The 13,431-nt window shown below is 41.6% G+C and overlaps 1 protein-coding gene across 4 annotated transcripts in view; it reads right to left on the bottom strand.

Annotated features, from left to right (window-relative positions):
- robo1 (roundabout, axon guidance receptor, homolog 1 (Drosophila)) overlaps nt 1–13,431 on the bottom strand; it is a 236,978-nt gene that overhangs the window by 38,441 nt on the left and 185,106 nt on the right. For all 4 annotated transcript variants that reach the window (XM_057350586.1, XM_057350584.1, XM_057350585.1 and 1 more), the window contains one exon: nt 2,703–2,860. In XM_057350586.1, the coding sequence (XP_057206569.1) occupies nt 2,703–2,860 (158 nt within the window). The remainder of the gene's footprint in view (nt 1–2,702; nt 2,861–13,431) is intronic.

Below are 13,431 nucleotides of genomic sequence, written 5' to 3'. Positions count from 1 at the left end.
CATTTAAAAATTAGTTACAGATATTAAGCGGTCATGTGCGTGAATGCCAATATATGCAGTAAAGCATGACATCACAGCTTGCAAGTCAGTAAACTAACCGACAGGATGAATTATGAGAGAGAGAGAGAGAGAGAGAGAGCGGGAGAGAGAGAGCGAGAGAGAGAGAGAGAGAGAGAGAGAGAGAGAACGAACGAACGAAAGGAACAAAGGAACGAACAAACAAAAGGAACGAACGAACGAAAGAATGAAAAAGAAAGAACGAACGAAAGAAATAACGAATGACCGAAAGAACGAACGAAAGAAAGAACGAACGACCGAAAGAACGAACGACCGAAAGAACGAACGAACAAAAGAACGACCGAAAGAACAAACGAACGAATGAAAGAACGAACGAACGAACAAATGAAAGAACGAACAAAAGAATGACCAAAAGAACGAACGAACGAACGAAAGAAAGGACAGACAAAACAAACTAAACATTCATCAGCTCTCCGTCTGACTCTCGCGGGACATCTCCAAGCACTTCCTAACCGGACCCGTTCAAAAATCTTCTGAAGCATTCTTGAGCCCTGTCGCCTCCTAAATATTAATGGTGGAAAAGAGTCTTTAAACAAAAGAGAAGGCGGGGGAAAGGAAGGAGGCCGAGTTTATTTAAGACACCCCACGGTGTTGGAGAGGGTTTGAAGTGTCATTATGTTACTGTTTGTTTGAGCGAGAGCTTAACGGCCGATATGGCACGAGACACACAGAGCAGACGGGGTCAGGTCAGCCGTAAGGCCCGATGATGTGTGTATTGAGGCTAACTTTACAGTGTAGGCGGGAGAAGATGAAACCAAAGAGGAACTTCTGAAGAAAAACACCTCAATGCTCCAATAAGCACAAGAATGCATAGAACACGCAACAAAAACTGCAATCCTTAACTTTTGCCTCTCTATCGCCATCTCTGTCTGAAATATAAAATAGCAGGTTACTTAACGTTGGAGGATCTATTGACAGAAATGCAATATAATGTGGATAACTATGTCTTCAGAGGTGTATAAGGACTTTACATAATGAAGCGTTGTGTTTTTATTACCTTAGATTGAGCTATTTCTATCTACATACACCGCGGGTCCCCTTGCATGGAATTCGCCATGTTGTTTCTACAGTAGCCCTAAACGGACAAACTGCTCTACAGAGCGCATTTCGTAAATAAGTGATGATCTCCTTCGGCAAATAAGCAAAAACGTGACGACATCCTAGTTCTGTGTCAGCCCCTGTAGTGCTTTGAATTGGATGGGTGAGGTGGAGTGAGCCGTTGGTTGCAATTCCCAACCTCACCACTAGATGCACTTAATTTCAAATAACAAACCAAAAAGTTACAGACTGTAGCTTTAAGAGGTTTATTTGACAAGCACAATGCATTCTGGAAATGACTTCAATTCTGCTTAGATTTCGCCACTTAATATTTGGAACGGTATTCTGGCTGGAAGCGCGCCTCCAAAACCTAAAAATATTTCCTTGGTTGGCCGCTCGCCAAGTCTTGGCACAGATCCGCTCTCCGTCGGATGTTCCACTCATTCAGCAGAACTCTCTATTCTACTAGATCACGTCCACACACACAAACACATATTTGGAGTTCCATCACGGCGGGATGGTTTCGCTGTGGATGAATCCTCCCTCCCTCTCTCGTAACAACAGGAGGGCTGCCGAGGACGCAATCAATCTGAGCATTTTATTCGCATGCCTTTTGTCTTGTGTTGTTTGGCCGGTCGAGCAGACGCTCGAACGTCGCTCGCTGTGCAGAGTAATTCGGGAGATCGGATAATGGCACACAAACGCAACAAAAGGATGCGAGACATTGCACCCGCCGGCTTCAACGTGCTTCGATGTTTTCAGCAGACTGCGGCAATTACTGATGAAAAGCAATTAGCGGGGAAATTGGAGCTCTTTAATTTAGTGATAACTGTGGACTCCAAACAAATGAATTATGTTTGTTATACAGATCTGCTGTTGACCCTGTATTTGAATGATTCTCACTATGGGAGTCCATGGTGGCCAAGACCTGTTCGGTTACAAGCATTCTTCCAAATATACAGATTTCAACTTGTGGGTGAGTAAATTTTAGGTGAACTGTTCCTTTAAATGTTCTTTAGTTTTTGGAATGAAACACAAACTGTAGACTAGAGATAAGTCACACAACACCAACAAAAACACACTGGCCCTCATTTCATTCAGCTCTGTCGTAATCTTTGATTCACATACCAACATATCCCAGAACTCCAGAATACACGACACATTTATTGATAAAAAACAGCAACCCCCCAAAGCACCTTTAGCTTTATTCTACACAAATAAAGCAAATGGAAAGCGACCAGCGCAGGCAACATCAAAGTCACTCTTTTAATGACAAAAGAGGCCTGATTGATTCTCTTACTTCATTTCTTGCACATTTAATTAGAGGAAGCTAATTGGTGGCCCTGCTTTAAAGACTGCATTAAATCAGCCGAGAGAGTTTTCGGCTGCGGAGGCAAACTTCTATTCCCTTGCGCCTTTCCAATCAGATGAATGGGCTCCATTAATTTTCCCCGACAGATTCGGCCACGACGCAGTTTAAACGCTCATCAGCAGAAGCCCTAATCGGCCTTCATTTGCTTGAAATAATGCAGCTGAAGCAATCTACTTTTCGGTGTGGAACAGATTTGTGTTCTAGTTCCTCTTACCGTGATCCTCTCATCCCTGTCGTCTATAGTGACTCCGTCTTTCTTCCAGGAGATGGTGGGCTCCGGGTGCCCGCGGGGAGGCTGGCACTCCATGACCGCCGGCTCGCCCGCTGCTACCATCACATCCACGGGGTTCTGTCTGAAATCATCTCGTAGGACTGATGGAGAGAGAGAGAAAGAGAGAGAGAGGTCAGGCACGTGAACAGCAGTTCCTTAAGACGACAGATTTCCGTACGGGAAAGCGTTCATGTTAACGTCTAAAGCAGAACAATAACAAATGGGAAACCGGCGTGAAAACATTCTTGCCCGGCATAAAGCATCTCTAATCTACTTCAAACATACCACGATTAAGTCTAAAACTTCTGTTTGCTTTCGCTAGAACTGTAAAAGAGCTGCAAAAGCAAAGCTGCTGCAGTGCATGTAAGTGATATTAATGTGGAAAGTAAGTGGAGGTATAGATTGAACATTCATCTAAAGCACCGGCCGGTGGTGTTTCGTGCAGTGTCGTCTGATGTCTGCTGCACACGAACACTCACTGTGTGTTTAAGATTGTGAGCGATTTAGTCAACCCTGTTTTGTTGAACTGTGAAAGATTTGCTTAAAGCCGCCCCATTAATCTCAGACAACACTACTAGTGTCGCATTATACTGTATGCAACACATTAGATTAGTTCAAAGCTTTGCATTATACAGGCTACACATAACATGAAAAACACAAGCTTGCTCTTTAAAGCTTGAATAAACACAAAACTTGTTTCTCTACTTTCTAAGCATGTTGCTCACAGGAAGGCTGTTTTAAAAGTTAGATGGTATCTTTATGCTGCCCTCTAAGATACCTACTATGTAAAAAATGCCCATAGGGTCAATGACCCAACAAGGGTCAAAAAGAGACAAACCCAACCCGTTTCGTTGTAAAACAACCATTTCTGTTTGTTAGCAAATTGCGAGATTGTTTTAACTCATTGTTGAGTCAAGTAACATTTTTGGGGGGGTTCATTTAACCCAACGGTTGGGTTAATCCCTTTTGACCTAACGCTGGGTTAAAAATAACCCAACATTTTAGTATATGTACTCTTTAAAAAATGCTAGGTTGTGTTCAGCTCGTGATTGGCAAAAATGGAAAAAACCTGCCGTTGGGTTATAAATTAAAAAGTACGTTTGGTTTTGACCAAATTCTAAAGATGCAATGTAAGAACAATCCCAGACAACATTACAACGAGCTCAGTGAGAATATTGGCGAGTGAATAAAATAAAATCTTATTTATAAAAACAGTATTACAAAATATTACATTTATAATTCTATATACAATTTTAACCAATGTTTAGGTCAAAAAATTACAATTTCTAGGTTGGGTTTTTCCATATTTTACCCAAACGTGTGTTAAAACAACCCAGTATTTATATTATACCCAGTGTATTATGTACACATACCATTACATAAACCACGCATACTGTTATTTCATAAAAAAATGGTTTCATCAAATCAAACCAGTTTTACCCAATATCTGAATGATCTAAGTGAAATAAATGTACAATGACAACATGTGCATATACGACAAAGTCCGACTTAATAGGTATCACAATAAATAGCGTGTACGCTGTAAAACAAGCTTGGCTTTACAAGTTTTTTTCAAGTGATGTAACTTGTAAAAAATAAATTGAAATGACATATTTTGATTAGTTAAAGTAATGTAAAGACTGACAAAATTTAAAATACTAATTTGAAATGACTTAGGACAGCAAAAAAAATGTTCTACAGTGTGCATTTTTTTTTTTAATCAAACACACAGAAGGTTTTCTGTCCTTCTCCGAACCTACGTTTAATTCCTCAAAAAAGCGAACTTCAAGCTCTCACGCTCCTCGCCGTGTCCCATCAGCAAGATTAACCTCAGCGTCAGATCAAAGCGTGATGCTCAAGGTAACCTGAACTCCTGACAGCCTCCAAATTCTTCTAAGCATTTAATTGGCCATATGATTCCAGTTTCTACGGCTTGTAATGTCACAGCAGGTAAAAATCCCCTTTAACCTCTCCGCAAACCCCAACACGAGGTGATTCGCACCGAAAGAAATGGAAATCGTTTCTTTTTCCGCTCGTCTGCATCTTTTCTCTAGAACTTTCTCCCAAGCACATCATTTCTTCCAGCGAAGGATTTAAAAAGGCCTTTCGGTTTCCTTGACCAAAATAATTAGGCGGTCCGTGAAGTAAAGCCACACAGAAGATCGCTGGATGGTGGAAAGGTCCGGTTTCTAATACAAGCTCTTTTCACCATCCGTGGATCAGCGGAGGGATTTGGATTTTAACACCAGACAACCATCGAGGATGAAGTTTCCACGGTTCCTCGTTTTGATTTGAGCTCTCGGCTGAGAAACCTGATAACATGCTCTCTTTCTAACAGGGCCGTGTGGGAGAGGCCGTCTGTGAATGTCGAGCGTTGAACATGTGTCTAGAAAATTGGGGATAGTTGAGTCCTGGCAATGATTTAAACCACTGGAGTGAGACCAAGCGAGAGAACATGATGGTGAGAGAGCGATGCCAAGAACTTTTCTTTTAACCTCGAGACCGAAACAGTGTAACATGCGCCGACACGGATAAAGTATAAAGAACAAACAGGAAACATCCCTTCCTAATTTTATGACTTCACTGTTTAGATCGATCATTAAATAGAGGTTGTACCGCGTTTGAATCAGCAGACTTTGAGACAGCTTTTGCAGAAGTTGAAGTGGCACTACAGTTACCAAACTGGCATCCAATTTCTCACGTTGTGCTAAAACATGGCAACCCAACGGTGGCTGTTCAGATTCATGAACTCTGCCGATCTACATGCTTCACGGAAATGAGAAACAGATGTGGTTATGTCAAATTAAAATGAGATTTGCGTTGATGTGCCTCTTACATTAATGAAAATGAATATTTAATACCGCGCTCCGGCTATAGAGGGATGATCGTATGAAGTCTGCTGGGCGGAAATGAAATGGATTTTGCTGAGCCACCACAGAAGGTTTCTGGAGAGCTCTACTGGAGCCGTTGGGGAACTGGAGATCGGCTAAAAAAAGCAATTCGAAATCCAGAGCTGGCAGAGACCAGGGGAGCTTTGTCAAGAGAGGGATTGTGGGCTTTTCTTTTTTAACTGGAACTCCAGTCACCCTTCGTAAGAAACCACGAGGAACGAGTGAAAAAACAGGAAATAATGGATACGGGCTTGGATCGGTTAAATAACCAGTAAAACCAGAGTTTGATGATGCTGGCGCAGTGCATCACTGTTTTGTCCCCTTATTGACACCAATTACTTAATTGCAAGTCCAGTCCAACATCACAAACATCACTCGCCAAATTATGGAACGTGACGATATTTAAGGAAACAGCAGCGAAATGTTTCCGCATGAACAATGCACGTATATGAGCGCAATCGTTCCCAGATGTGAACCCGCTCCGCCGGCTCTCCTGTCCACATGATGCCTGCTAAACATAATAGAAAAATGGAGGCATGACAAATTAGAGTGAGACCTCATTTAGAACGTTCTCCAAACCCTGGGTCAACATACAACTGCAGTGTCTATGCAGTAAGGATGGAGTCGAGCCAGCGGCTGCTTATCCAACATTGAAGACCAAGAGAGGAAGAGACGAAACTGCAAAATGAATGCGTGTGCTGGTTTGACCTACATTATGGGGATAAAAATGACCTCATGAAGCAGAAAACTACATCTGGTACATAGCGAGGACTTCCCAACTGTCCTTGAAATACAAACGGCTTAATACATTTTTGCAAAAATTAGGTTTTTCACAAAAAAAGGTTTTCGGAAGAGTTAAGAGTCAGGGGACAAAATTATAACACACGTCGTGTGTGTGTGTGTGCACATTTGCCCTTACAAAAATGTTTTAATAATAGTATCAGATGATAATACCATGGTATCACAATACACTCCAAAAAATGAGAGTGGCTGAAAAAACAAAGTCAAGCGTTACCATTGTCTCTTGGCCAAAAGAAATTAATACAAACAAAAATATATAATAATAATATATAAAAAATAATAATAAATGAAATATAATAATATATATTATAACAGCAATATATAATTTTAAAATAATATTTTAATACTCAACTTAATGTATAAATATAATATTATTATTTCTATTACTATTATTGTTATTACTGTTACAATTATTATTACCATCATCATTGTTGTTGTTGTTATTAATAATAAAAATGATCTGCTAAACTCCCACATTCCACTTTTCCTTCCATATAATTCTATTAGGGGTGCACAATATATTAAAATGATCATGCATAACTGAAAAGATTGCAATAAATGAATAAATTAAAGTTATTCACAGTCAAAGGTTTAGGTCAATGCAGAGAACTGAGCACTGCTCTGACATGATCGGAAAGAATATGTTTGCTTGTTATATACTTTCTAGCTTTTAAATACATTCGAATAAAGTTCACATCGATTTCACAAACTTGAAGCGTTATCATATTGCATATCATACATCACATTATTTAGCAAGTTATCACATTACGCTTTTCTTCAATATCACGGCGCCATAATTTCCATCAAACCATCATAAGTCCACTCCTCATTAATCAACGTCTGATGCTGGAACCCTCTCTGCTGTCTAAAGTGTCTCCAGGGTTGGCGAGGGCCGGGACTAGCCGCTGGAAATGCACACGAGAGAGAGAGTCTGCCTGGAGTGTAAAAGAGCGGATCGATACGCTGCTCTCATTATAGAAGTGAAGAGCTGCGATGAGTAGGGGTCACGGTGCATCTGCACTAACCCTGCCTGAAGCTGCGGCGTCCGCTGGGGGTTCGCACCTCTCGCTCTGTTGTTCTCCTGCTCTTTCCATCTCTGCAGCTGATACTTCTCATAGTATCTTGGCGAGTTTCCACTTGAAAGGAAGGCCCGCAGCTATGGTGTGTTATCCCTGCCTGGTCTGCACCCATGTGGCAGCGCAGTCGACACCCGGCGAGTGTGTGTGTGGATAAGATGTCTATGAGGAGATGATTTGTCTGTGCTGATGTCATCATCATCTTACTTCGAACCAAAAAGGCTTCCATTGTTCGTGACTGCGAGTGTGCAAGGCATCTGATGCTGGGGTAAACAACTGCGGTATGCTTCAGCAATGCAGAAATAAACATACAGTATGCGAGCGGTGACGCTGAACTACAATGGAGACTGGGTTGTGCCGAGGAGCCAAAAGAAGAGACCAGCAGTGATTTCCAAACTGGGACGAACTGGTTTAAATGGTGGAAGATTCTGAAGACACTTTTTTCCAAGCATTACAAATAACCAAAGCAACTTACAGAAACCCAGTGCTTAACCAAATGAGCCATTTCAAAACCACGTCAACCATTACTGTCCTTCAAGGCATTCTATACAAATCGAAACCTGTTGAGGACCCCAGCATTTAAAACCAAACACATGCAGGTGTGACCACCAATGGCGATCTGCGTGGCACGGCAAGAAAGTCAAAACAGAGGTACGACAACTTTAAAGCCAACGCACACCTGAGCGTCGCAACTCTCCCCTATCGCTTCTCAATGACCTTAAAACGAATCTCCTTCTCTGATCTGCCTCTATGTGTGTGTGTGAAAATCAAGGCTTTCTTTCAACCCCTCTATGGTCTGTTAGATGTGCAGAGGCCTGTGGAAATGAAACAGCAGGCACATGACTTTATTGCCATATGCTTTGCTTGGAGCTGATGAAGGACAAGTTCTCCCTTAACTATTCAATTACCTAGTGACTCGTTTTTTCTTTTCCTTTTTTTAGGGGTGGCAGACGCGGCACAGGACGTGTATTGTTCTTCGGCGGGGTGATTTACACACTCTTACAACTCATTTGGGAGCGATTGTAAAAAGCTAAACAGTGAGAAAAAGTTACGTTGGAAAAGCGGGGAGACTTCGCTGAACTTTTCCTAACTCGCTCGACTTTGAAAGGATGGGATTATGATGTCATAGGAAAGAGGAAGCGGCAATCGCAGGAATAAACAATGACGGCAGTATCAATAAACAGTATACGTGGAAACGTTGTTCCATTTTGTGTTAAGTGAAACTAAACGATGCTAAATCTTTAAAAAATCCTCTGCCAGATCCGAACGCCCCAATATTGAAACTTGCCCAACAGGCCAAGATAAACACACTGAACAAGTCTGTGTAAATTCCAAACAAAAACAAAGGTGAAAACTAATGGAAAAGGTCTCGGTTGATTAATAGTACATGTCAGATTTTAGTGATCTGTTATTTTAAGGTGGCGCACCAAGAAAAGGCCTAATTCATCACGTTTAGTGGAAGAGGACCTGAAAGGAAACAGCTATTGATAGGAGCCCCAGACAAGGAACCCTGAAAGTTTAAGGAGACAGAGAAGCTATTCACACTACCTGTTTATTAACACGGCTAGAAGTGTTCATACATGCTCTCAGAGCGGCAGGAGACTACTAAACTCTTTGGCACGTCCAAGGTCACGCTGCTTTATTGCCAAATGACAAAGCACACAGAGAACCAGTCTGTAAACCCCAGCTCGTTTAAGCTATATGTCATCGCAAATGAAAAAATATACTTATAGCTGCATCCGTAACTTTTGCCACCGCCAACTCTGCTTGAAACATAAAACTGTTATTTGACGTACTTATCTTTGCCTGAGTCAAATGACATCGAATTGCCTGATCAAACACTGATTTTTATGTCTTGCTCAATAACTGCTTTACTTTAAAACAACAAGAAAGGTCAGCAAGCCTCCGAACAAACATGAAACGCAGCATTACTCACTTTCCTGTTATTTTGGAAACACACTGCACTCATTTTTTGAAACATCGAAAAAAATAACATGTGCTAATAATTCGATCAAGCCTTTGACACATTTCCCACAGTGCTCGGCTGAGACTGTCATCGGGATAAGTGCCGTGGGGTGGCTTCAAAATCATCCTCAAATAATAACGAGGCGAGAGAGTGTGCGAACGTCTGTTGTAAAAATAAAAAGCTTTCAAACACAATGTCCAAACAAACATATCGGGGCGCTTGAGAGCTGGTGTGGTTTTGTGTAGTTTTTAAAAGCGGCTCGTCAAGAGCCGTGCAGTTGAGCGTTTGACAGGTCCTCATGTAGATACTCAGGCTGTAGTCAAGTCCACCTTTGTCGAGTCCAAGACAAGTCCAAGACCAGGAATAATCAAGACTGAGTCATGACCGAGTCTAAAGAGATTCGAGACCGAGTCAAGACCGAGTCTAAAGAGGTTCGAGTCCGAGTCAAGACCGAGTCTAAAGAGATTCGAGTCCAAGTCAAGACCGAGTCTAAAGAGGTTCGAGTCCAAGTCAAGACCGAGTCTAAAGAGGTTCGAGTCCGAATCAAGACCGAGTCAAGACCGAGTCTAAAGAGGTTCGAGTCCGAGTCAAGACCGAGTCTAAAGAGGTTCGAGTCCGAGTCAAGACCGAGTCTAAAGAGGTTCGAGTCCAAGTCAAGACCGAGTCTAAAGAGGTTCGAGTACAAGTCAAGACCGAGTCTAAAGAGGTTCAAGTCCGAGTCAAGACCGAGTCTAAAGAGGTCAGAGTTCAAGTCAAGACCGAGTCAAGACCGAGTCTAAAGAGGTTCGAGTCCGAGTCAAGACCGAGTCTAAAGAGGTTCGAGTCCGAGTCAAGACCGAGTCTAAAGAGGTTCGAGTCTGAGTCAAGACCGAGTCTAAAGAGGTTCGAGTCCAAGTCAAGACCGAGTCTAAAGAGGTTCGAGTCCAAGTTAAGACCGAGTCCAAATGAGACGGTCCAGACAGAGACAGAAAAAAGAATCCTCTTCAAAAATCAAGACCACATACTTTATTTGTAATGATCAAAAAGCGGATCAAATTAGGTCATTTTAATTACTATAGGTATAGAAATTTCACCAAAGTCACAAAGCCGAAGTGCAACTTCAGATTTTCAGTCTTTTTATTCTAGTGTAACAATCACATTCTGGGCTTCCAATGGAAAATGTTCCCATTCTCCGCTTGTTGACTGCATTGAATCAACATCACTTTTGCCATCGCAATTAATGTTGAAATAATCAAATTATCAAAAATAATCTTAATAAGTTTCAACAAACATCAATATTGTGATCAGTATTTTCTTTAGTTGGGTTCTTGATTCTTGTGTTTTAACGTTAGCTTTTCATTGTCTCTTATAACTGTGTGCTAAAATACAATTGTTGAGGCACAGTATCACAGTAACAGTTTAATTTGGCACAGTATCTTAGCGTTGTGAACCAGAATACTCGAATCAGTCATTTAGTATCATTTCATTTAGTATTATTCATCATCTTTTTTTCAGCTTGACACCCATCACAAAAAGTAACTTACTCCAAGAGGAAAGAGAATTAACTTAATGAAAGTCAAGAGTCCAACTAAAGCAAACATAAATGCTTCATCAATGGTTTTGTTTGGAAGGAGCAAATATCATCGGACTGGGTCGAGACCAACTAGAACATTTGGTGAGTCCAATGACCGAGTCCGAGTGCAGATACCAATGAGTCCAAGACAAGTCCGAGACCACAGAAAAACGTCTCGAGTCCGGACTCATGTACTACAGCACTGGGATACGTCGATAAACTGCCACAACGTTGAAAACCTGAATTAAATTAGCTGACAGGATCGACTCAAATGAGTCTTATAGAGAAGTAAAACCTGAATTTTTCTGAACAAAATGTCAACGCAAAATGCTTAGCTGTTCTCAGTGGTTATACTGTACCGCAAACTTTTGGGCTTTTGTTAAAACTTTAAAAAAAGGTGAGCGAAACAACACACAAAAAAATAAAACGTTCATGTCAATGCAATGCAGTACTATTGTTCATTCCAGCGAAAGTGAAGCAGACATCTAACACTAGTGTGCAGGCGCTGCTTACGCCCCCCGGTGCGGGACGACCTCCAGAGCACACACAGAAGGGCATCAACACCCGGGGCCAGAAACATAAGACTAAAGCCTTTAAGACACACACACAGAGCGTAGTACTCTACAAGTTTTCCTCTGTGGTAAGATAATGATGTAGACGCAGGTCAGGCAGGCAAAACTGCCTTGTTTTGCGCTTTATTTTGTTCGTAAGAAAATTGCATTGTTTATTGGCTTGATCTCCAGCGTTACTTTACGGCTTTTAGCAAAATTGCCATTTGCAGCACATGTAAACAATCTGATTTTCACGCATAAACAAAGACTAAATCCGAGTATGGATTAGGTCTACATGCTGCAATTCTCCAGCAAACATCTCCCCATATAAGGAACAAAGAGTAACAATTTACAAAGAAAATGTGTGTGCAAAGGAGAGAAAGCATGCAAATAAAAGCCCAGCAGCTGTAGCTGTTATCTAGCCTGTGTGCTGTTTCCATCAGTTCAGATACTAATTCTGCTTTGTGGGAGCAGAGGGGCATCGCCAAAGCCATAAACACCAAAAGCATATTCATAAATCCACATAAACGAACATAAATAAATATAGAAAAATAAATCATAACAGTGGGAGAGTATGATGGGATGGCTGTATGGATTAGACCAGCTGTAGAACCACAACGTTCTGGTTTCCTGAAGAGATACTCTAGAGATGGGGGTTTGCGGTTAGCTACTTTTCGTTTTTTCTTTTGGAAGTTAAGTAAAAATATGTTATTTATTCTCAAGGTAAATACTGCATTTCGGCAGAGAGACGGGAAAAGTGATATATCAGAACATTAAGTAAATCGCTGAGGAAGGATTAGTGGTTTAAACAAAGTGCCGGTTACCACTGACTGATGGTTGTGTTTCTTTAACGTTTTTTTTTTCTCAACTTCACAAAAAGCGTGGCTCAAGAAGATCAGCAAGTGGTGAAATACCAAATTCAGAGCCATTAGAAACACTAAGCTAAGTGGCAACAGATATTCCCACCGCCTGCCATTGGTCAGACACACAGCTGACCCACCCAAACTCAACAAACAATGTACAAAATGCATCATAAATATAGTGACATTGACCATACACTCACATTTCAGTAAGTCTTTGACAGTTTCTCATGTTCACTCCCAACATTTCTGGATTATTCCAGTGATGCATTGTGGGAAGGGGCATCGTTAAAAAAGGGGAGGGAGGGAGAGAGAGCGAGAGCGAGAGAGAGAGAGAGAGAGAGAGAGAGAGAGAGAGAGAGAGAGAGAGAGAACTGGAGAGAGAGAGAGAGAGAGAGAGAGAGAGAGAGAGGGAGCGAGAGAGAGAGAGAGAGAAATTGAGTGACATTGACCATACACTCACATTTCAGTAAGTCTTTGACAGTTTCTCATGTTCACTCCCAACATTTCTGGATTATTCCAGTGATGCATTGTGGGAAGGGGCATCGTTAAAAAAGGGGAGGGAGGGAGAGAGAGCGAGAGCGAGAGAGAGAGAGAGAGAGAGAGAGAGAGAGAGAGAGAGAGAGAGAGAGAGAGAGAGAGAGAGAGAGAGAGAGAGAGAGAGAGAGAGAGAGGGGGGTAATTGGAGCAGAATGCAGGAATAAGAGGGTAAGGAATGTTAAAGAACGCAAGACGGAGCAAATAAGGGTCCTGGGATTGAAGCATGTGCAACAGTAGATCCAAAGGGGCACATCTTTCTCTGATCAGCGCGGGTCTTCAGCTCAATGACTTCCACATGGATGCTAACATACACCAGATGAGCCTGGAGAAGATGAAACGACTCTCACATAACGTATCTGTAAGAAGGATCTAAAACTCAGAGAGGACCACTATGGAATAAGAGAGAGAGACAGACAGAGAGAGAACAATGTGGAA

This window comes from Triplophysa rosa, linkage group LG14 (genome assembly GCF_024868665.1).
Source record: "Triplophysa rosa linkage group LG14, Trosa_1v2, whole genome shotgun sequence".
NCBI classification, from domain to species: domain Eukaryota; kingdom Metazoa; phylum Chordata; class Actinopteri; order Cypriniformes; family Nemacheilidae; genus Triplophysa; species Triplophysa rosa.
Note: the sequence above shows the minus strand (reverse complement) of the source record. Positions and strands in the feature narration are given on the sequence as shown.